Source organism: Mytilus galloprovincialis, unplaced genomic scaffold (genome assembly GCF_965363235.1).
Source record: "Mytilus galloprovincialis unplaced genomic scaffold, xbMytGall1.hap1.1 HAP1_SCAFFOLD_38, whole genome shotgun sequence".
In the NCBI taxonomy this organism is placed as follows: domain Eukaryota; kingdom Metazoa; phylum Mollusca; class Bivalvia; order Mytilida; family Mytilidae; genus Mytilus; species Mytilus galloprovincialis.
Window position 1 is genome coordinate 41017 of NW_027467987.1, and position 26193 is coordinate 67209.

At 31.7% G+C, this 26193-nt stretch overlaps 1 protein-coding gene across 1 annotated transcript; it reads left to right on the forward strand.

Annotated features, from left to right (window-relative positions):
- Positions 1 to 45: 45 nt before the first annotated feature.
- LOC143059888 (fibroblast growth factor receptor 2-like) lies at positions 46 to 26003 on the forward strand. The gene is made up of 8 exons (XM_076233472.1): positions 46 to 649; positions 3102 to 3195; positions 4975 to 5040; positions 14808 to 14943; positions 17117 to 17313; positions 17785 to 17948; positions 21424 to 21536; positions 25861 to 26003. The coding sequence occupies exons 3-8, from the start codon at positions 4990 to 4992 to the stop codon at positions 25986 to 25988; spliced, it is 789 nt and encodes a 262-aa protein (XP_076089587.1). The 5' UTR covers positions 46 to 649; positions 3102 to 3195; positions 4975 to 4989; the 3' UTR covers positions 25989 to 26003.
- Positions 26004 to 26193: the final 190 nt, after the last annotated feature.

A 26193-nucleotide genomic window follows, 5' to 3' on the forward strand; every position in this document is an offset into this window, starting at 1 on the left:
TCAGAACAGTATGTCTTTCACAGATGGTTAATATGTATATGATATATATCTTTCTTATTGTGAAAATACTGACTTTACTCCATTAAGAAAATCATCCTTGTATAGAATCTTACAAACATATGCAGCTTCAAAAAGAACAAGTTTACAAGGTCTAGACAATATTGCAACAGATGAAAATGACACATTTACACGACTTGAAGAGATGATTGAAGAGCTTCATAATAAGGGATCCACATGTATGTCAAATGAACAGCCCAAGTTTTGTAAGAATAAGCTTTCTGCAGCAAAGCAGTGCCTTAAAATTGATTTTAAACTACGTCATGTACATTGTGCATCTCAGAGTAGACGTGCAGACCATTGCATTACTTGACTTCTCAGTTACCCAAAAAGGCTAGAATTATACTCAGCATGTGATCATGAGCAGTGTCAGCTGATTCGAGATGTTGAAAATGTTACAGTGTGCTCAGTTCTGTGAAGATTCAGGAGAGAAAATTAACTGTATCAAACCATGGATCAGATTCATGTCTGGAAGAGACATATAGTCTGAACAATCAACTAAGACCAATCACAACTGGATATCCTAAAGGACCTCAAGCCTCAGCAGATTTTAATAATCATGGAGTTTGCAATGAAATTCCTGCCATAAAAGGTATATAACTATTCAAATGCATAAAATTTAGATTTTTATACGACCGCAAAATTTGAAAAATTTTTCGTCATATATTGCTATCACGTTGGCGTCGTCGTCGTCGTCGTCCGAATACTTTTAGTTTTCGCACTCTAACTTTAGTAAAAGTAAATGGAAATCTATGAAATTTTAACACAAGGTTTATGACCACAAAAGGAAGGTTGGTATTGATTTTAGGAGTTTTGGTCCAACATTTTAGGAATTAGGGGCCAAAAAGGGCCCAAATAAGCATTTTCTTGGTTTTCGCACTATAACTTTAGTTTAAGTTAATAGAAATCTATGAAATTTTGACACAAGATTTATGACCACAAAAAAACGGTTGGGATTGATTTTGGGAGTTTTGGTTTCAACAGTTTAGGAATTAGGGGCCAAAAAAGGGCCCAAATAAGCATTATTCTTGGTTTTCGCACAATAACTTTAGTTTAAGTAAATAGAAATCAATGAAATTTAAACACAATGTTAATGACTACAAAAGGAAGGTTGGTATTGATTTTGGGAGTTTAGGTCCCAACAGTTTAGGAATTAGGGGCCAAAAAGGGACCCAAATAAGCATTTTTCTTGGTTTTCGCACCATAACGTTAGTATAAGTAAATAGAAATCTATGAAATTTAAACACAAGGTTTATGACCATAAAAGGAAGTTGGTATTGATTTTGGGAGTTTTGGTCCCAACAGAATAAGGGGCCCAAAGGGTCCAAAATTAAACTTTGTTTGATTTCATCAAAATTGAATAATTGGGGTTCTTTGATATGCCGAATCTAACTGTCATGACTGTGTATGTAGATTCTTAACTTTTGGTCCCGTTTTCAAATTGGTCTACATTAAGGTCCAAAGGGTCCAAAATTAAGATTTTGACAAAAAATGAATCAGTTAGGTTCTTTGATATGCTGAATCTAAAAATGTACTTAGATTCTTGATTATTGGCCCAGTTTTCAAGTTGGTCCAAATCGGGGTCCAAAATTAAACTTTGTTTGATTTCATCAAAAATTGAATAAATGGGGTTCTTTGATATACCAAATCTAACTGTGTATGTAGATTCTTCATTTTTGGTCCTGTTTTCAAATTGGTCTGCACTAAAGTCCAAAGGGTCCAAAATTAAACTTAGTCTGATTTTAACAAAAATTGAAATCTTGGGGTTCTTTGATATGCTGAATCCAAAAATGTACTTAGATTTTTTATTATGGGCCCAGTTTTCAAGTTGGTCCAAATCAGGATCTAAAATTATTATATTAAGTATTGTGCAATAGCAAGTCTTTTCAATTGCACAGTATTGCGCAATGGCAAGAAATATCTAATTGCACAATATTGTGAAATAGCAAATTTTTTTTTGATTAGAGTTATCTTTCTTTGTCCAGAATAGTAAGCAAGAAATATCTAATTGCAAAATATTGTGCAATAGCAAGATTTTTTTTTAATTGGAGTTATCTTTCTTTGTCCAGAATCAACTTAAATCTTTGTTATATACAATATACAATGTATATTCACTTTTTACTACCAACTGATAAATTAAAATAATCTTTACCATTCAGTGATAATAAGCAGTTTTTTTACATCTTAATATTTTATGATGTATTTAAATGAGTAGTTATTGTTGCAAACTCCATTAGAAATTTTAATTGAGATTAGTTTTGGAATAAGGGAAAGGGGGATGTGATTAAAAAAATTGGGTTCAATTTTTTTCATTTGAAATTTCATAAATAAAAAAGAAAATTTCTTCAAACATTTTTTTGAGAGCTTTAATATTCAACAGCATAGTGAATTGCTCTAAGAGAAAACAAAAATTTTAAGTTCATTAGAACACATTCATTCTGTGTCAGAAACCTATGATGTGTCAACTATTTAATCACAATCCAAATTTAGAGCTGAATCCAGCTTGAATGTTGTGTCCATACTTGCCCCAACCGTTCAGGGTTCAACCTCTGCGGTCGTATAAAGAAGGAGCTCACTTCTTTCAATGCATACATACACATTCTCAGTCAAATTCAGTGTTTACAGTCAAATATGCCAGATTACATGTACATGTATATAATTTATTTGTTAAGCATGAAGGATTATGATACAAAATGTGAATTGTATGCAATTATTCATATTTGCTAGACAAATAAATAGCTTATACTGCAAAAGTATCTGTTTTCACCACATAAATGTCATTATGGTGTCATTTGTTTACATCACAACACCATTTGTATTTATATACTATACATGTAGATAGTGTAAAAAAAATAAAACTCTGGAACGATGAACAGAAAATGGAACATTAACAATGATTAAAAAAAAAAATGGTATTTTTACCTAATAGTGATATGATAGTGGGATTTTGTATTGACAGTTTTTATGGACATTTACTTTTAGATATACCTTGGAGTATGGAACATATACCTTTGTTATACATGTATCTTTCTTTTTTGTTACAGTATCGAGAAAAACAAGAGTGATTGGTTTGGTCAGCATGGTAAGAACTGACATGTGACAGTTTGCATCATGGGGGATCCTAATGGAAAATTGTGTGTAAGTAAAATAAAATCTCTTATGTCTGAGATTTTTATTTCATGTACATTAATTATAACCCATGGATCAAAGTTCTGTAGGGTATAATGTTTTTGACTTTGTCCATCAGTCCTGTTCTAGTCATCCCAACTCCTCTGAAACCACTCAACAGAATTTTATAAAACTCTGTAGATAACAAGAACAAAATATGTAGATGTGTTTATCGACAGAAAATTGCGATACACTGTTTTTTCTTTCATTACAATACATTGCAACATTAAAAAAAAAAATGTCAGATTTTTATAAATAAGCAAGTTATAATATAACTTCTGAATGAATTAAAATAAATCTTACACAATCGTCTTTGGATGCGTTATATGTGGGCACACTGTGACCATGTGATTGTTTCAAATCATCAATCATTTGATTCAAATGTCATGAATGTGGGAGATTAATAAGTGATGTAAAAAAATCTGTAAACACATAAACATGATAAAGACAAGAAGAAGAATTTAAAATTTGCAAATCCAAAAACAAACAAAATTTGCAGAGTTTTCTCCAGCTGGGATGCGTTGGTATTTATTGAGTCCTAAGTTAAATTATGACCATATTTGTTGACCATTGTAACAACTAGATATGGCTTTTTATTCCCTCTATGTCATGTGTGCGTTTTTGAAATTTGCATGTGAATATTAACAGAACTTCTCATTATTACCATGTAAATATTTTTTGTAAAAAATGCAAAATAACTTCAAAATGTATGTACACATTATACTTATGATACTTTTTTTTCTTGTAGCACAGAACCTTTACTCATTTGTTTAAATCCGAGAAATAAGATTGGTTTACTGTGGCATCAATTCTAGAAAACACCTTTTCCACTGTTAAGCTACAAGTTCCAAATATGAGAGATACTTTTGTCATCCTACTTACACCTGAAATATACTTTTATTAATTGTTGCAATGCCAATGGCGTCTTTGCAGGGTTACTCACACTAACAAAGAAATTCACTTATGTTAAATCAGGGTACTCACCATTTGACCATGACCTTAGGATGAAAGACAACAGCCAAAGCACCCTTCCTTTGCTTTTCATTTTTTTCCCCAATAATACATGTACATGTATGATTTTGTATACATTATTGTTCTTCTAAAACTTCATGCAATGATAATAGCATGAAATATATGCTTTCAAAATGTTGCTAAACATTTCTTTGTTCATATCTCGCAAAAGTGTAATTATCTTTTTTTCATACTGGAACCATTCACATGTGCTTCGATACAATGACCATATTTCTGGCGACTACATGATGTTTGGCTAATTAAAATGATTAAAATCTTTTTGTAAGTGCTGTTATACATAACAAAAAAAGTAGAATAACAGAAATACTGAAATCCAAGAAAAATCCTACAACAACCATGACAACTGACAAAATCTGATCACCAAATTCATCAAGCAACATAATCCAACGTTAACAGTTCTGAATATAAGTTACACAATACTTTACAATTGTTAAGCACTGGTTATGTTTCATGCTATTTAAAATCCTAATAATTATAAACAACCTTGGCTTATGTAGTTAGGATTAATTTCTGCAAGCACTTAGTATAATAAACATACTGCCCTCAATTGATGCAATTCTGGGCTGGCAAACAACTGCATTTAGAAATATTAATTCAACACTTGCAACTTCGTCTTAATGTTAGATTTATTTTTCTTTATTGGATATTGTACCTCAACACTTAAGACAGTATATATATTTACTACATATTTATTTTTGTATTTTTTTTCTTTTCTAGATCAGATAACACAGGATGTTACCACTGTGGTATGGCTATCAATTCATGGCATTAGTGAGCCGAAAGGTTTGTAAATATTGTAGCTTTGCCTTTTATTTTTCAACCTTTTATTTTTAATTTTGTGTTAAATGAGGTCTTAATTTCCATTTAAGTTAAATATTTCTTTACAATTATGGAAACAATGCTGAATTTTCTGTTTCCATTCTCTAACTGAAGTTTGCATCAACCAAATAATATAAAAAATGTATACACAATGCTTATTCACACAAATTTTTAATGAAGCATGAATTTGGGTACATTCACTTTTAACGTTATGGGTTTATATGTCCGTTGAATACAACCGCAAAAATAATTAAAAAAAATTTAGTTGATATTTGTTATACGTTGTTGTCATCTGCCTTGTTGAGCGTCATCCAAGACCAATGATTTCAGGATAATAACTTTAGTATGTATAAGTAAATAGAAATCTATGACCACAAAAGGAAGATTGGGATTGGTTTTTAGAGTTTTGGTTCCAACAGTGTAGGAATGAGGGGCCAAAAGGGTCCAAAATGAAACTTTGTTTGATTTCATCAAAAATTGAATTATTGGGGTTCTTTGATATGCCGATTCTAATCGTTTATTTAGATTTGTGATGTCTGGGCCCCTTTATCAAATTGGTCCACATTGAGTTCTAGAGGTTCCAAAATTGAACTTTCTTTGATTTCATCAAAAATTGAATTGTTGGGGTTCTTTTTAAAATATGCTGAATCAAATCATGTATTTAGATTTTGTATATTGGACCATAGCAGGTAAATGTCCAATTTAATTTTTTTAAGTTCTAACACAACATTCATTGTGTGTCAACTAGCTATGTAGGCCAAAAATTAATTATTATTTGTTTCCCTTTCCACGACTAACCCTGTAAAATCACTGCAACACGAAAAATTTTATTGGCCATTCTTGTCCAAATTTTTTTTCTATGTTGGTTTTTAGTGATATCTTTCCGATGCGTTGGTTTTTTTTTTTATACCTTTCTGATGCTGCAGTCATCAAACGTTTTAAATCAAAGCTTTTTTGGTTTGAAGCTTCTATATGATTTGGAATCAAGAAAAACAAACATAATGCCTTGCCACATGATTTGTGTTGTGTGCAAGGGTGATCTTAAATCTGAAGCATCTTTCAACCCACTGAGTGCACCTTGATTGGATTTGTCTTTAACCTCTGTTCCTGTTTAAAGGATAAAATCTTTTGAGTAAAAATAGTCTGAGACGTCTGAACAGGTTGAGCACAAGTCAGGAAATATATTTCCTGCTTTCAGAGAACGTCCCTGATTTCTGGTGTAAAAAAAAAGTTTAAATGTGATTTCATTTTTATGCCCCACCTACGATTGCCCCACCTACGATAGTAGAGAGGCATTATGTTTTCTGGTCTGTGCCTCCGTTCGTTCGTTCGTTAGTTCGTCCATCTGTGTGTCCGTTCGCTTCAGGTTTAAGTTTTTGGTCAAGGTAGTTTTTGAAGAATTTGAAGTCCATTCAGCTTAGTACACATGTTCCCCATGATATGATCTTTATAATTTTAATGCCAAATTATAGTTTTGACCCAAGTTTCATGGTCCACTGAACATAGAAAATGATAGAGCAAAGTTCAGGTTAAAGTTTTTGATCAAGGTAGTTTTTTAACTTTAACTTTCTTAAACTATCCTGGGTTTGTACCAAACTTGGACAGAAGCTTGTTTATGATCATAAGATAGTATCCAGAACTTAATTTTGTAAAAAATTAAATTCATTTTTTCGGTATTTTTCGGGCGTCAATCAAATATTGTCCGTGCATTAACTCATGAACCGTTCAACCAAAGCTTTTAAAATTTTAATATGTTGTTACTGACAACTAAATGAAGGTCAAGTTCAATAATGGCGATTTTGACTTTTACCGTTCAGGAGTTATGGTTATTGAAAGATTGAAAAATGGTTTTTCCAGTCGTGTCCGTGCATTTACGCATGAACTGTTCTACCAAAGCTTCCCAAATTTTAATATGTTGTTACTGATGACAAAATGGAGGTCAAGTTCAATAATGACGATTTTGACTTTTACCGTTCAAGTTATGGTTCTTGAAAGACTGAAAAATGGAGTTTCCAGTCGTGTCCGTGTATTAACACATGAACTGTTCTACCAAAGCTTCCAAATTTTAATATGTTGTTACTGATGACAAAATGGAGGTCAAGTTCAATAATGACGATTTTGACTTTTACTGTTCAGGAGTTATGGTTCTTGAAAGACTGAAAAATGGAGTTTCCAGTCGTGTCTGTGTATTTACACATGAACTGTTCTACCAAAGCTTCCCAAATTTTAATATGTTGTTACTGATGACAAAATAAAGGTCTAGTTCAAAATGACGATTTTGACTTTTACCGTTCAGGAGTTATGGTTCTTGAAAGATTGAAAAATGGTGTTTCCAGTCATGTCCGTGCATTTTCTCATGAACCATTCAACCAAAGCTTTTGAAATTTTTATATGTTGTTACTGATGACAAAATAGAGGTCAAGTTCAACATGTTCAATAATGACGATTTTGACTTTTACCGTTCAGGAGTTATGGTTCTTGAAAGATCGTAAAATGGCGTTTCCATTCACTTTATTGCATTTACTCATGAACCATTCAATCTAAGCTTTTCTAATTTTAATATGTTGTTACCGACAACTAAATGGAGGTCAAGTTCAATAATGGCGATTTTGACTTTTACCGTTCAGGAGTTATGGTTCTTGAAAGATTGAAAAATGGTTTTTCCAGTCGTGTCCGTGCATTTACGCATGAACTGTTCTACCAAAGCTTTCCAAATTTTGATATGTTGTTACTGATGACAAAATGGAGGTCAAGTTCAATAATGACGATTTTGACTTTTACTGTTCAGGAGTTATGGTTCTTGAAAGACTGAAAAATGGAGTTTCCAGTCGTGTCTGTGTATTTACACATGAACTGTTCTACGAAAGCTTCCCAAATTTTAATATGTTGTTACTGATGACAAAATAAAGGTCAAGTTCAAAATGACGATTTTGACTTTTACCGTTCAGGAGTTATGGTTCTTGAAAGATTGAAAAATGGTGTTTCCAGTCATGTCCGTGCATTTTCTCATGAACCATTCAACCAAAGCTTTTGAAATTTTTATATGTTGTTACTGATGACAAAATAGAGGTCAAGTTCAACATGTTCAATAATGACGATTTTGACTTTTACCGTTCAGGAGTTATGGTTCTTGAAAGATCGTAAAATGGCGTTTCCATTCACTTTATTGCATTAACTCATGAACCATTCATTCTAAGCTTTTCTAATTTTAATATGTTGATACTGATGACAAAATGGAGGTCAAATTTGATATTGACGATTTTCCCTTTCACCATTCATCAGTAATGGTTCTTGTGATATTGCTAGGACACAAATAAATGTTAATAAATCCGGTTTGCTGTCGTTGTGACAGCCTCTTGTTTTCCTTTTTTTTGTTCAGCCTGCGATTTACAGCAAAAGTAGGTGAGACACTGGGTTCCGCGGAACCCTTTCGAATTTTTTCATTACAAATTTTATTCATCACACTATTAGTTATTGCTTTATGATATGGTACAAAAATCAACTAAAAAAATCAATTTTGTTTGCCCCCAGGTGACTTTTAATATGTTTATAGCATTGAAAAAGCTCCAAATTATCTCCCTTTGATGCAAAAATACAGTTTTTTGGCATTAAAGTTGAAATATCTTTTTTAAATCATCGATGACCTATATTTTTAGCTCACCTGGCCTAAAAGGCCATGTGAGCTTTTCTCATCACTTGGCGTCCGTCGTCGTCGTCGTCGTCTGTCGTCGTTAACAATTTTTCAATCATCTTCTCCTCTGAAACTACTGAATGGATTTGAATGAAACTTAACATGATTGTTCCTTAGTATATCCTGCACAAAATGTGCGCTTCGATTTTTGATCCGTCAAAAAACATGGCCGCCGTTACTTAAAATAGAACATAGGGGTCAAATGCAGTTTTTGGCTTATATCTCAAAAACGAAAGCATTAAGAGCAAATCTGACATGGAGTAAAAATGTTCATTAGGTCAATATCTATCAGCCCTGAAATTTTCAGATGAATCAAACATCCAATTGTTGGGTTGCTGCCACTTAATTGGTAATTTTAAGGAAATTTTGCAGTTTTTGGTCATTATCTTGAATATTATTATAGATAAAGATAAACTGTAAACAGCAAAAAAGATCAGCAAAGTAAGATCTACAAATAAGTTAATATGACCAAAATTGTCAATTGACCCCTTAAGGGGTTATTGTCCTTTAATGACAATTTTTCACAATTTGTTCATCATATTTGCTAACTTTAAAAAATCTTCTCCTCTGAAACTACTGAATGGATTTGGTTAAAACTTAGCATGGTTGTTCCTTAGATTATCCTGCACAAAGTGTGTGCTTTGATTTTTGATCCGTCAAAAAACATGGCCGCCGTTACTTAAAATAGAACATAGGGGTCAAATGCAGTTTTTGGCTTATATCTCAAAAACGAAAGCATTAAGAGCAAATCTGACATGGAGTAAAAATGTTCATTAGGTCAATATCTATCAGCCCTGAAATTTTCAGATGAATCAAACATCCAATTGTTGGGTTGCTGCCACTTAATTGGTAATTTTAAGGAAATTTTGCAGTTTTTGGTCATTATCTTGAATATTATTATAGATAAAGATAAACTGTAAACAGCAAAAAAGATCAGCAAAGTAAGATCTACAAATAAGTTAATATGACCAAAATTGTCAATTGACCCCTTAAGGGGTTATTGTCCTTTAATGACAATTTTTCACAATTTGTTCATCATATTTGCTAGCTTTAAAAAATCTTCTCCTCTGAAACTACTGAATGGATTTGGTTAAAACTTAGCATGGTTGTTCCTTAGATTATCCTGCACAAAGTGTGTGCTTTGATTTTTGATCCGTCAAAAAACATGGCCGCCGTTACTTAAAATAGAACATAGGGGTCAAATGCAGTTTTTGGCTTATATCTCAAAAACGAAAGCATTAAGAGCAAATCTGACATGGAGTAAAAATGTTCATTAGGTCAATATCTATCAGCCCTGAAATTTTCAGATGAATCAAACATCCAATTGTTGGGTTGCTGCCACTTAATTGGTAATTTTAAGGAAATTTTGCAGTTTTTGGTCATTATCTTGAATATTATTATAGATAAAGATAAACTGTAAACAGCAAATATGATCAGCAAAGTAAGATCTACAAATAAGTCAATTTGACCAAAATTGTCAATTGACCTCTTTAGGAGTTATTGCCCTTTAAAGACTTTTTTCACAATTTGTTCATCATGTTGACTTACTTTAAAAAATCTTCTCTTATGAAACTGCTGTATCAATTTCAGCCAAACTTAGGCTAAATGAGTTTCAGAGTTTCAGAGTATCTAGTATAAATTTTATATTTCATTTCCTTGTATGTCAAGAAACATAGCTCCTATGGCTAAAATAGAACATAGGAGAAAATGATTTTTTTTTGCTTTTGAAGAAAATAGGACGATTCAAAGAACATTTAAATAAATTGAAAAGCCAAAATAATCATTGATGAGAGATTAAACCAAAAAAATTCAGGTGAGCGATTCAGGCTCTTGAGAGCCTCTTGTTTATTATTGTTTTCAAAAAGCTGTACATGAACTAAATACTTGTAAAATTTAAGTGATTTCTGTAATTTAGTTCTTTTTTTATTTCGATATTACTTCTTTTTCTCCTATTAGTTCAACAGTAAATAAGGACATTAACAAAAAATTATGCTTCTTTCAGAGGCAGATTGTTAGCGTAAATGAACGGTGACCCAATTTTTTTATTTCATTTTTAGCTCACCTGGCCTAAAAGGCCATGTGAGCTTTTCTCATCACTTGGCGTCCGTCGTCGTCGTCTGTCGTCGTTAACAATTTTTCAAACATCTTCTCCTCTGAAACTACTGAATGGATTTGGATGAAACTTAGCATGATAGTTCCTTAGATTATCCTGCACAAAATGTGTGCCTCGATTTTTGATCCGTCAAAAAACATGGCCGCCCTTACTTTAAATAGAACATAGGGGTCAAATGCAGTTTTTGGCTTATATCTCAAAAACGAAAGCATTTAGAGCAAATCTGACATGGGGTAAAAATGTTCATTAGGTCAAGATCTATCAGCCCTGAAATTTTCAGACGAATCAAACTAACCATTGTTGGGTTGCTGCCACTTAATTGGTAATTTTAAGGAAATTTTGCAGTTTTTGGTCATTATCTTGAATACCATTATAGATAAAGATAAACTGTAAACAGCAAAAATGATCAGCAAAGTAAGATCTACAAATAAGTTAAATATGACCAAAATTGTCAATTGACCCCTTAAGGGGTTATTGTCCTTTAATGACAATTTTTTCACAATTTGTTCATCATATTTGCTAACTTTAAAAAATCTTCTCCTCTAAAACTACTCAACCAAATTCAACCAAACTTCAACTGAATGATCAATAGGGTGTATAAAATAAAGTTTGTGTTTTATTTTCTATTTTGTCTAAAAACATGGCCGTCATGGCTAAAAATAGAACACAGGGTAAAATGCAGTTTTTGGCTTATATCTAAAAAACTCCAGCATTTAGAGCAAATAAGACTAGAAGTTAAAATATTTATTAGGTCAAGGTCTACCTGTCCTGAAATTTTCAATTTGCAATTTGCAAAAAAAATAATTTGTTGTGCTACTTCCAAAAAATAGAAAATATTCTGACCAGAAAAAAACCCATGTCCCCCTACAAGTTAAATGGTCCATGCCTAACTGTTATTAATGAAATCATTTAACTGTTTTGCTGTTATTGGAGCCCCTTGCCCCTTCTCAGCAGTGGAATAAATTCAAATCATGAATGAAGAAATTCGAAAGAATAACAATTTAATAATGTAACAATAACAATTTTATTGTTAAAATTCTTTTATTGTAACTATAATGTAATAAAAATAACGTCCTGCCGCTCTTCTTGTATGCATATTTTATTAGAAGGAAACGTGTAAACATGGTAGAACTTGTATTTCTAATATTGAAGAATTGTTAGCTGTACATGTTTGCCTGGCATGGTTCAATATGTTCAATAAGGCATTATTTACCAGGTGAGCGATTCAGGCTCTTGAGAGCCTCTTGTTCTATTAAGTATATAATAAAGTTCATTTATCATGTTTATAGAAAAATATAAAGAAATCATATATTAGAAAGAAAAAAAAGATTTATACTGGAGAGCCCCCTTAATATAAACATATTTTATTTGTAATCATCAAAGGGAATGAGACACAAGCTAAGACTTATGATGTCTTCTTTGGTATCTTTTCTTGTCTACATGAAATTTTATTTTGCTGTTATCACAGTCCATGCAATTACTGAAAACTGTAATATTACTTTTTTATATAATATTACAAGTAAAAGTAATATTACAAAAAATAGTAATATAATTCTTATATTACTAAAACCTGTAATATTGTTATGTTACTGAAATGTGTAATATAGTCTCCATATTACATAAAACAGTAATATTACTAGAAAATGCCTATATTACATAGAACTGTAACATAAGGCTAAAAATCACTAGGTTTTCATACTTTAATTACTATAATAATTTAGACGTATGATGATAATAAATTAATTATTAAACAATTCCAAATAATAATAATAATCCAATTAAAGTACATAGTATCAATTCAAAATAAAAAATCCAAAGTAAAACTATTTTCTCCTTACAATGTAAAATATAAAATAAATGCCAAATTTACTAAATCATAAAATGAACTTAATCTCAAAATCAAAATATAAAAGTCTTAAAAGTATTTTCTAAAATTAAATTATGATTCAGAGATAAATTTTGTCTCAACACTGCACAGTCAACTAGTAGACTGGTAAAACAATCTTTTAGGTCTAGTATAATGACATGAGCATGACGAGTAGTGTGAGGTTACGCTTCCAGAACACTGACTGCTATCTTAAAATATTCTCAAAAATAAAAGGGGACTCAAAAAATACATTTTTGTCCAAACACTACAAAGTCAACTGGAAGACTGATCGTCAGTCCTACAGGTCCAGTATAATAGACTTTATCAGTGCAAGTTTGGGTTTCCGAAGGGTGACTGCTCTTCCAAAATTTTGCAACGATATTTATACTAAAACACAAAATAACTCAATTTATCCCGACATGTTAATATTACTCTCATTAGCAAAAATAGACTTTAATTAACAACGCCTAATCATATAATGTTTTGATAAAATCTGTGGATGCTAATTGTCGAGCCTGCAACTTTTGTTGCAGAAAGCTCGACATAGGGATAGTGATCCGGCGGCGGCGGCGGTGTTAGCTAACTTCTTAAAAGCTTTATATTTTAGAAGGTGGAAGACCTGGATGCTTCATACTTTGTATATAGATGCCTCATGTTACGAAGTTTCTGTCAGTCACATGTCCAATGTCCTTGACCTCATTTTCATGGTTCAGTGACCACTTGAAAAAAAAGTTCAGATTTTTTGTAATGTTGAATTCTCTCTTATTATAAGTAATAGGATAACTATATTTGATATGTGCGTACCTTGAAAGGTCCTCATGTCTGTCAGACATTTTTCACTTGACCTCGACCTCATTTCATGGATCAGTGAACAAGGTTAAGTTTTGGTGGTCAAGTCCATATCTCAGATACTACAAGCAATATGGCTAGTATATTCGGTGTATGGAAGGACTGTAAGGTGTACATGTCCAACTGGCAGGTGTCATCTGAACTTGACCTCATTTTCATGGTTCAGTGGTAAGTTATATTAATCTGAAGATCTGTTTACTTTTTTGTGATGATTCTTTATCTTATTTTAGAGTGATCATGTTTATTAAAAATACATGTTGTGCCGTATCTCAGAAACTATTTATGATTATTCCATAAATCTTCACACACTTTTTAGTTATATTAAAACCACAAAAGGAAGATTCAGATTTTTTTTTGGTGGTGATGGTCCAAACTGTTTAGGAATTACGGGCCAAGACCAGTATTTTTCTATCTTATCTATATAGTCAATCTAGACTTCAAAAAAAGAGTGACGAAAGATACCAGAGGAACAGTCAAACTTATAAATCAACTAAAATAAATTGACAACATGCACCTGGCTAAAAATAAAAAAGACAAACAATAGAACACATGACACAACATAGGAAAATAAAGAATAAGCAACACGAATCCCATCAAAAATTTGGGGTCATCTCAGGTGCTCCGGAATGGTAAGCAGATTCTGCTCCACATGTGGCACCCGTCATGTTGCTTATGTAATAACAAGTCCGGTAAATAGTCTAATTTGGTAGGTCACATTCATGAAAGGGAAGGGGATTGTAGTAACAACATAAGGAACATATCCGATATCATTTGTGAAACAGTTATTTCATAACTTCAACTTATTAATACCTCAAGTAGAAGGTTGCATTGGGATTTTCACACCAAAATGTATGTCGCTTGAAAAATGTCTCACTGAGTCATGAAATGTTTACAGATATGGTGTGTCTGAATGATCTTGATGTGAATGTTTCTTTAAATTTAATTTCTTATTGTCTGTTGATAAGTTTATCTTGCTGTTAAAAAGTGTTATACAATAGTATATATACATGTGTATATTTAAAAAACTGACTGCATGACAAATCTCAAGTGACTTAAGAAAATAATGTGATTCTAATTGTCTAGTTTATTGAAATATTTTCTTCTTTTTTCACTTTTTTTATAATTTATTGTCTTAGTTCACTTTTTTGAAAATTTTGCTTTTCAATGTTTTATATACTCATCCTCTAATGCTGTTTTATTTGATATTTTAGCAATCCATGGTGAATTTAAGTCACCCAGAAATACTGACAATAAAGAATGTAACAAAAGATAATGCTGGATGGTATGGTTGCTTGATTTCTATTCCACTTGGTAGATATTACCAGACTGCCTGGCTAACAGTTTTAGGTAAAGGCTTAGATAAGAATGAGAAATGTTTGTTTTTCACCAAGAAATAATACGTCTTAGAGCAAAATATTCACATAAAAATGATTTAATCGTTTGGAGAATTTAATTATCAATTTTCGATTACATCATTATCAATAAATTTTTTATAGACTGTCATAAAAATAGGAGGTTTGGCATCATGAAAATTGGAAATGTACAGTTTTTTCTTAAAAAATTAATTCTTTTAATGCCGCCACAACTGAAACGTCATATTATTTTACCCCTGTCAGTGTCTCTCTGTATGTCATTCCCATTATGGGTTTACAGTTATTCCACTTAACTCCTCCTACAGTTTGAATTCTAGGAAGTTTTCACTCTGATGTCTGTTTGTAGTCTTTGTACATGTATTGAAGGTGTGCATGTGGTCAGGGTTTTGATTTTGTTTAATATTTGCTCTTAATCATTTTTTGTAGTAGTTACTTGCATAAGGGGAGCTCGCATACAGATAATTGTCCTACAGTTTTATGCTAGGAAGTGTTCACTTAGTTGGTGGTTTTTCCATTTTTTGTGCATGGGGTCAGGATTTTGATTCTTATTTATATTTGCTCTTTTGGGTGATAATATAATTTACCTTTGTCATATTTAAGGTAAAGTGTTAGACAGTTATTTTTAAATAAGACTTTGCATCTGCAGGGGCATCATTTGTGTCTGTCAAAGAAATCCAACATTGACTTTGCTATAAAACAGTTTCAGAGTGAAGTGTGGCCAGGGATTTCACTTAGTCTAGTTTGTATTGTGTAATAATTAAATTTTGTATGTCATACATGTGATTCTTCCGATGGGAGTCGAAATCTCTTGTTTTTCAGACCCTCTTCCATCCCTCCCATTAAAATTTGAAATCTACAACTTTTGAAAATGTCAACATCGAAAAAGTTTCAGTAAACATTTTTGTTTACAGAATTAAAACTGACAGGGTAAAACTCTTGAGAAACTCGAAATTGATATCGGAAAAGTCTGTAAAAACAGAAGGTCACCATTTCTTTTTCTTGTTTTTGTGTCGTAAGGTAAATAGCTTCGAGTAATCAATGAAGGTGTTTATTATTAGACTATATATACAGCAATAACAAATTATTGGCAATTACCTGGTCATCAACTAGCTAGTTTAAGACACACGTCTGGATGATTAAAAGTGAAATACTGACAATGGATTAAGATGTAAAAAAAAAGACTTTAATTTGATGCTGTTGAAAACATTGAACAGTTATAGTACTGAACCTCAAAGACAAATGTCTTAATGAAATCAAATACGATATTTATGGCTTGTTTTCTATCTAAACCAATGGAATACCTAAGTATAAGTATGTTTGTCTTTGAAAATTCTAAATTTTTATAATTTGATGAAATGCAAACTATGTTATCCCATAGACATATAATGTATTATACATGTATGTCTCTGTTATTACCAAATACCCTAGCAGCAAATTAAAAACAACCAATTATCTAGCCATATTTTCTCTGTCTGGAGATCTGATTTTAAATTGTACAAGTCCAGTGCCATTGGGTCAAGATCATGCTTACTACACTTCTTGCCAAGCTGACTATGGTGACCCTAATGACTTTATTAAACATATTGAGACAGCTACCTACCAGAAAGCCACTGCTCAATAGTGTTACCAAAGTTGACATTATGTAGCTTAAGCAGAGATACTTTTTACCAACTATATATGATGGCTGATCACTTTATCTTAACTTTATATATGTAATAAATAAATATTTGAAACTCCCTTATCTTATATTTCTATCAAGTAAAAATGGCTATGCAGGTGCTTAAAGTATAGAACACTTACAAAAAAGGAGAATAAGCAGCTTTAACACCAAAAATAATCATGGCGTTCATCGTTAAAAATGTTGAATTTGATACACACTTTAGAGTAACTTATGTAGTGGGTTATTCAGTGTGCACCACATTTTTTTTAATGATATTATTCCTTCATAGACAGAAAAAAATATTACAATCATTCCTAAAATAAAGACTTTTAACAATTAAAAGTTTGATGAGGAGGAAAAAAGGATTGAATTGGATATAAATATTGTAGATAAGCCAGCTATTGAGCTGACACATATTTACCATTTCCTTTCAAACATATTATTTCATCTTTTGAAAACTTTTTAATTACAAATACTTTAATTGCAGATGAACAAGCAGAAGCAGTAGACATTTGGTCAGGAGGAACAAACGATAAAGAGCAAATAGTAATCTACATTATCGGTGGTGTCGCATCAGTAGTTGTTCTCTTCCTGTTACTCCTGATATTTATATGTTATAGACGTTACAAGAGGGTTCAGTCCAGCAAATATAGAAATGTCAAGAGAGTAATTGTCATGACACAGGCTAGTTTCAATATTCAAACATATTTTATTACTGATAAGTTCAAATACAAGTGCACAAAAAACAATATGTTTGACTTATTCGGTTATAATTAGGAAATGAAGTTTTATGAGGAAGTTGTCTTTATATGGTGTAAAAGTTACAAAGTAAGTCTTAAGAAAGGAAGATTATTGAGATTCATTAAATGTTCATCAGTAATGTTTAGATTATGAAAATAGAGATATTCAATCTAGACAGAATCTAATTTAGTTTTAAGGAAGTTTTTGTCAATTTTAGATTTGAATATTTATAACAGCTTTGCATCTGGACTTGCTTCATTTATTATTAGCGATAGTCTGTGTGCTCTTCAAACTTTTATGATGTTTATTTCTATTACAAAATCATGATAATTAAAAAAATGACATGGATTTGCACACAAATTTGAAACAGGTATACATTTCATTTCATATCAGAATGTTTTGCATCAATTCCAGAATGAGAATTACCATCCATACAAATCTTATGATGGTACACAACCATTTGTTTTACCCTCAATCAGAATTGAACCTGGTCCAAGAAGACGCTTGTCATCTGATTTGACCATGATGTCAGAGTATGATCTCCCTCTGGACAAACACTGGGAATTTAGACGGCAACAGTAAGTTAAAGCATGACATTGACCATTCCATGAAAGTTATCATACTGTAAAGACATATATATTGACTCATGACAACATTTTAACTTATATCTGTCGACCCACAAATAGCATTGCTCACTGTTTCTGACATCCAGATTGTTTCTTTGGTTAAAAGCTGTATAATGACCTGATATTTGATTGGTTGTATCAATTTTCAGATGAATTCAATAGATATTGTAACCACTGTAGTATGAAATATAACAAGAAGTTTTTCCAAAAACTCTTTTTTTCCAAGGTTTAACATTTTCTCATATATATACTGGAATCATTAGGGCTCAACAATAACACTTGTCTGATTGTCTTGTACTGGAGGATAAAAAGGTCAGACAAGTAAAAGCTATATCAATATTAATTTAATTTAACAGGTTTATATGCTCTTATAATATACTAGATTATGGAGTGTGTGTCCGAGCGAGAATATTTAGTCAGACGTCAGTCGCTACCCTGATATACCCTATCTTTTTTGGGTAATTAATACAGATAGCGTTTGACATCTTTAGCTGAACAGATTTATCATTTTTTCATAACTTAATTCATTGTATGCTGGTTCATATTCTGGACACCAGTCTTTGCTCCTTTCTAATATAATTCACAAACAAAAAACAAATAGGAAGCTTAGAAATGGAAAAATATTAAAAACTTAACTCGTTCAAAGGGTAATTACACGTCTCAATCTTCAAAATCGCCTATCTAAAAATACTACCATCGCTAACATTTTTAAAAATAAAAATCGTGGTTACCCTTCTATCGATAAGTGTCATGCCAAAAAATGAGTAACATGTCCCTGTCTTTCCACCAACAATACGGTAAGGTCCACACTTAATGGTCGCTCATTTTCTTTAAAATTTGAAACTGATATAACTTGAAAAACAAACAGTCTTATTTATTTACTCACATGAAACAAACCAGGATGCGGTATTTAGTACGTAGGTTAAACTGGTCGATATTTATCTAAACGCACTCAAGAAAATAACCCAATAAATTCAAAAGTATCATTTATCAACACCTTAAGAAGCACAGTCATCTTATCAAATATTTAGCAGTTCAACCTTTGGAAGAAGTAAATAAGCAGCCTGGTGAATCTCATTCAAAGTTTGTACAATCACGGAAAATAATTGAATTAAATTAGATTAGAAAATATCAAGAACCGATACTGTTAACATTTTGGATATTGTTTCTAAAACTGTTCGAAAAAAAAACATTCTCATGGTCATAGAAAAAATCACAATCAAAGAAAATTTCGGACCAATCACACCAATATTTCGGACCTAATTTCTATTTCAAAAAACAACAGCAGACATTATCTGTTAACAAAGCTCTGTTCTTTATCGATCAATAAGTTAAATAAAATTTTAGAGGATTGCAACACAATTTCATATAGCAGTCCTAAGTACGAAATTGTTCAAATTATAATGGCATATTGTTATTCTAAACTGTTTCCTAAAATTGATCGTCCTGAAGATCATAAAAAACATTTTATTAAAATAAAGTATGTCAATAAAGGTTTTGATTTTGTAAATATTGCTGGTATTTTTAACAACCATTCTGTTAAAGAACAAATTCCTGGATATTTTGATAATACTGAGCTCCCTCTTATTTGTTATATTTACAAGAAATCTACATGGAAATTTGTGTTAAATTATAGCCAATTGTGTAAAGATTTTAATATCAGTGAAAATACACCTACTTCATGTAATTGCAGTAATTCCAAATACATTTATGGACCAATTTCCCATGTTATAACAGGAGATCTTAACATATTTCAAGACGGAGAGTTAAAATAATTCCTCAGTAAAGGACCTAATTATCTTCCCCAGTCAATTATAAATTGGAATGAGTGTCGTAATATCATCCATGACTCACTCTGTACTTACTGTATGAAATGGATAAAACTGGAAAAAGCTGACAAAAAATTCGACTTTATAATAAAAACAAGATACAAATCCAATGAATTTACATTGACATGCCTATCAGACGGTGCCTCATATGCAAGTCTGATTTGACTTGGCATTGTTAAAAAGTAGATCCTAAGTTCTGTGACATGACTAGTTTCAGTTTTTCTTGACTAATAATTTTTGAAAAATATTTCAAAAGATATAAAACTAACTTCTGTTCTATTGTTTTAAATTTCTTTTGTTCCTTGAATCAACTTATAATGCAAAGTCCTCCTAAACAAGTTGAAAAAAATGTTATTGTAGAGGTCTGATCATGCAATACAATGTGAGAAACTTGATTTTCTGGTAATTTTTTAAAAGAGCAAATATAACATTCTCACATTACCTAGATAAAAAAAAACATGTGTCTCGGTACAAAATTGTTCAAAAACACTGAAAATTGTAAATCATTAGTAATAAATGGTTTAACCCATTAAAACATTTAATCCATCACTGCAAATGTTTGCACCTGTCCTAAGTCAGGAATCTGATGTACAGTAGTTGTAGTTTGTTTATATAATTTATATGTGTTTCTCGTTTCTTGTTTTTAGCTCACCTGGCCCGAAGGTCCAAGTGAGCTTTTCTCATCACTTGGCGTCCGTCATCCATCGTCGTTAACTTTTATAAAAATCTTCTCCTCTGAAACTACTGGGCCAAATTTAACCAAACATGGCCAAAACATTATTAGGGTATCTAGTTTAAAAATTGTGTCCAGTGACCCGGCCAACCAACCAAGATGGCCGCCAGGGCTAAATATAGAACATAGGGGTAAAATGCAGCTTTTGGCTTATAACTCAAAAACCAAAGCATTTAGAACAAATCTGACATAGAGTGAAATTGTTTATCAGGTCAAGATCTATCTGCCCTAAAAATTTTAGATGAATCGGACAACCTTTTGTTGGGTTGCTACCCCTGAATTTTGCTGTTTTTGGTTATTATCTTGAATATTATCATGATTATAATAGATAGAGATAAACTAAACAGCAATAATGTTCAGCAAAGTAAGTTTTACAAATAAGTCAACATAACCGAAATGGTCAGTTGACCCCTTTAGGAGTTATTGCCCTTTATAGTCAATATTTAACCATTTTTCATAAATCTTAGTTATCACCAAAACAAAATTTTGTCATGTCCTTGAATATTCACATAGACAAAAGTGAGCGACACAGGCTCTTTAGAGCCTCTGGTTTTATATAGATTAGAACGTTGGTTTTCCCGTTTGAATGGTTTTACTCTAGTAATTTTGGGGCCCTTTATAGCTTGTTGTTCAGTGTGAGCCAAGGCTCTGTGTTAAGGCCGTACATTGACATATAATGGTTTACTTTTATAAATTGTCATTTGGATGGAGAGTTGTCTCATTGGCACTCATACCATATCTTCTTATATCTAAGAAAATGTGTACAACTATTAGAATTCTATTTAGTTATATATATATGGTTACATCAATCAGTATCTCAATATCTAAATGAATATGAGATGAAATAATTTATTTATTGTTATAGGTTATCACTTGGTGAACCTCTTGGGGAAGGAGCATTTGGTAAAGTTTTTAAAGCAGAAACTGTTGGTTTAAATAAAGCTCCAACAACTGCCATAGCAGTCAAGATGTTGAAGGGTAAAATTTACTTATATAGTTTAGATCAAAAATCAAATAGTATTAATGAAAACTGGATTTATGCTTAGGTTTTCTTTTTTTATTAGACAAGCATAAAATTTTGGGAAATAAGAATTGAATTTTTTCCATCTTTTTTATCTTTATTGAAAAATTTGCATTGTTATGGCCCTGCAACGAATATGGCCCGCAACAAAGATGTCGGTGCCATATAGTTTTATCCATGTCCGTAATTCGGTCATTCCGTAATTCTGTCATTCCGTCATTCCATCATTCTGTCATTCCCTAATTCCACAACTAGGAATTGTTAAGTTTCAGTTTTGTTCCGCTTGGCTCATTTTTGCTATAATTATGGGCTTTGAACTTTGATAATTTTTTGAAAATCACAGTTAAAAGGATGAATTGTTTGAGTATAAAGGACAAGATTATAAATATCCAATTAATGTTCTGATTCAAACAATAAAATAATTACAAATCAATTAATGTCATTAGTGCTGTAATGAATTGTTAAAATCTCAATACTTTTATTTTTTGTTTGATGATTCTAGCTGTTAATCTGGATTATCCCACCTCAATCAACAGGCCTTGAAGTAATAAATATTTGAGTCAGTTTTTTGTACTTAAACAAATAAAAACCAATCAAAATGCTGGATTTTATGTTTTGAGCAAGATTTTTGTGCTCCGAGCACTGAGCAAAGTTTTATGACTTCAACCCCAGGTCTAATGAATGTCAAAACAAATCAGTGACAGGTTGACCTTGTTCTTAATTAAATTTGTTCAGGTTACAATTATGTGATAATCATGTTTTCAGTCATAATTTCTTGAAAGGTTTTAAACAGTTGTTTAAAAGTTGAAAAGTTACAAAGTAAAAACGTATTTATAAAAATAAACTTCTCATAGAATAAATCATCACTTTACAATATTATGTCACATGACTGACCAACATGACTTGTGATCACCTGATATATTATATGGTTTATCTTTTCAAAATGAGTGTTGTTTATTCAATTTTCATACACTTTTCTTCAACTCTTCACATACAAAACAATAAGTTATGACAACAAGGAACACAACTCTAGGCTGATTTAACCAATAACAAAAGCTTTATTGTGTCTTCAATATTAAGACAATTGGCAAATTTCCGGATTGCAAAACATATTGACAAATTTACACGAAAAACGTAACAACAAAGATATAAAATGTATTTTATTTGAATAAAACATGACAAATCAAGAATATTAATATTATAACACATAAAAAACAATCAAGGTTTGAGCAAAAAAAATCCTTACTTTTCACTTCAATTGGAAATTTCTTGGTCCAATTTTGGACCTGAAAAAAAACTAAGAAAATATTTGTAGTCATGTATAACACACAGGGTATAAATGTAAATGTGTTCGTTATACATACCAAAAGACAGTACTCCTTATTACATAAACATGGATAGTTTGTAGGATCGATTAAAACCCATTTTAATGTCCCATTTATTATGCCCCATTTTGGTGCATTATGTTTTCTGTTCTGTGCGTCCATTCATTCGTTCTTTTGTCTGTCCATTTGTTCATCTGTCCATCCATTGGTTCGTTCTTCCGTCCGTTTGTCCTTCCGTCTGTCTGTCCCGCTTCAGGTTAAAGGATTGGTTAAAGTTTTTGGTAGAGGTAGTTTTTGATGAAGTTGAAGTCATATCAACTTGAAACTTAGGGCTCATGTTTTCTATTTTATAATCTTTGTAATTTTTATGCAAACTAGAAATTTTCCCCCATTTTCAAGGTCCACTGAACATAGAAAATAATAGTGTGGATGGGCTATTCATGTACTGGGGACACATTCTTGTTAGCTATAACCATTTGAGCTTATGTTATCACTAATGACTTGGCGTCCATCATCATCTGTTGTTACTGTAAATTCAGAAATTATTGCGAGGTTTTTATTATTGCGAATAATACGACTGAGTTGTAAACGCAATAATTAAAACTCGCATTTTGTAATATTTTAACTGAATTAAGCATGACTTTTCTCAAAATCGTAAAAATTAGAATCGCATTCAAGTGTAAAATGAGAAAATCGCAATAATAAATGCACGCAATAATTTCTGAATTTACAGTAACTATTTCAAAAAACCTTCTCTGAAACTACTGGGCCAAAGATTTCAAACTTTAACAAAAAAAAAATTTCCTTAATTATCTGGTATCTTGCTTATAAATTGTATCCGAAGTTTTGATCCATCGACAAACATGGCTGCCATTGTTGGGTTCCTGCCACTAAATTGGTTATTTTAAGGATTTTTTTTAGTTTTTGTATGAAATTAATTAAAGATAAAGATAAACTGTAAACAGCAAAAAATGTTCAGCAAAGTAACATCTTCAAAAATGTTTTTTATGACAAAAATTGTCAATTGACCCGTTACGGAGTTATTGACCTTTAAGGAAAATTACACAAGTTGTTTTATTTTTTTTTTAACTATATAAATCTTTGCAAATGAATTTAGTATAAATTTGTATTTTATTTCCTTGTACTTCAAGAAACAAAGACACTATGGTTAAAATGGAACAAATGGGTAAAATGCATTTATTTGCTTTTAATGAAAATATGACAGATACAATGAACATTGTATTGGCATTTGTAAGCCTCTTATTATTAAATATAAATTGAAAAGCAAAAACAGTCATTGATGAAAGATTTAAGCAAAAAAACAAACTTGTGAGCAATGCAAGCTCTGCTTGTTCTATTGGGGATCCAAGGCAGTGGCGTAGCCAGGGTTGAAATGATGTGGATGTTTTGCCGAGTCGAGCGAGCCGAAAAATGTTTTGGACCTTTTTGTGCAGAAAATATTTTTTATTTAAGCACATGTACTCCCCCAGAATCCGACACTAGTTAGATTTTTGTTTAAATTCAAAATACCCACCAATTCATATATTTATATTTTTAACCAAATTTTATTGTTTTCTTGAAACTACCATCATTCAATTCATAAATATTTGATGTAAAGTTTCCCCCCCATCTTCTATTTGACATATCAAAAACCGTTTAAACGGACTCCATTACAGCGGCACTTCTGTATAATTTAGGAACTTCTGAGTATAGGAACTGAAGTGACTTCTCTTTCCAGGAATTTGAGTCTACAACCTTTGATTTTTTATTACTGAGCTAAACGCATGCAGGAGACATAAAAATACCGGGCGTCCGATCGTCCGGTATTGTTAGCACTCTCATGTGTACAATTCATGTCAGATTAAGTGAAACTCATATCATAAGCAATGTCTTTGACAATTTTGAAAATAATTCGTAATCAAATATTTTTAACTAGTAATGTCCCTTTGAAATATAAATTGTAATGGAAATCCCATTTCATTTGCTGTGAAGCTTTTATTTCTTTTTAGATATTAAAAATAAAAAAGAAAAAGAAATAAAAGTTTTTTTTAGTTATTCCCTTGTTCCTTGGCCTTTGATAGATAAAATATGACATGTAATGTGCATGGCAGGGAATATTGGATCTTTGTTCTTTACTGAATAAAAATAAAATTAGTATTTGAACCTAAATAGAAACGGGAATTCATAAGCCTAGGACTTATCACGATCTATTACAAATTGATTTGTTTTATCACGTCGTTTACAATGTCGCAAGAAACGATATCAGGATATGGTGTTTTAGTTGTTAGTTACTATAACTATAGTCAAATGAGAAGCCATCCCTCCACTAGGTTCAATTTCAGATGAAACATGTCCACGGGTCTGCGTATCAGTCCTCTCCGCTTGCCTTAGCTGATGACATAGACTATTTATACGAAGAAAAGTTAACTTGAAACACTATTCTGCGATTCATGTATCAAACTAAATTATCCTAAATGAAAGACCAGGCATACTGCTTCGAAAATGACTGGATGTTATCCTCATATCCTCAGCCTTGTTACATTTTGATACTTCCGAGTTAAACTGCTGTTTTTTTTATTTTTGTTTTGTCAAAATGATGTGGATGCTTGAGCATCTGAGCATACATGCAAGCTATGCCACTGCAAGGGGAGGGTTCCTGATCAATGTTTTTGAATGGGGACATATAGTCCTGGGTTGGGACAAATTACTTTTGATTCATTAACATTAGTTTGATACCAATTTTCGTGGGTACAGGTGAACATTGAATTCAAATGTTCATTGAATAACATATTTTGAATAGGCTTTGAATACAGAGATTGGAAAAATTACAAAATCAAATATCCACGATTATGCAAGTTTTAAGCAATCCATGAAAATGAATGAATCCACAGTATTCTTTGAATGTGACCAATGGTTTTATCCATTAATAATTGTCAATATTATTTAAATATTTTAGAGGATGCAACCGATAGAGAATTGACAGATTTAATGCAAGAAATGGAAGTGATGAAATTAATAGGATGCCATGAAAATATTATTAATTTCCTGGGATGTTGTACACAAAATGGTAAGTGGTGTACTTGAAGGGTTAAAAACGATCTTGGTCCAATGGGCAGCACTTGTTGTCTGTCGTCCATATCAAATGTCCGTTAACTTTTAAAAAATCTTCTCCTCGAAATTACACAGGACCCATGCTCTGAGAAAACCATCAACTGCCCCCTGTCTGATTTGCTCCAAATGGTTTAGTTTCAGAGATATATACAAAAATCTGCATTTTACCCCTATGTTC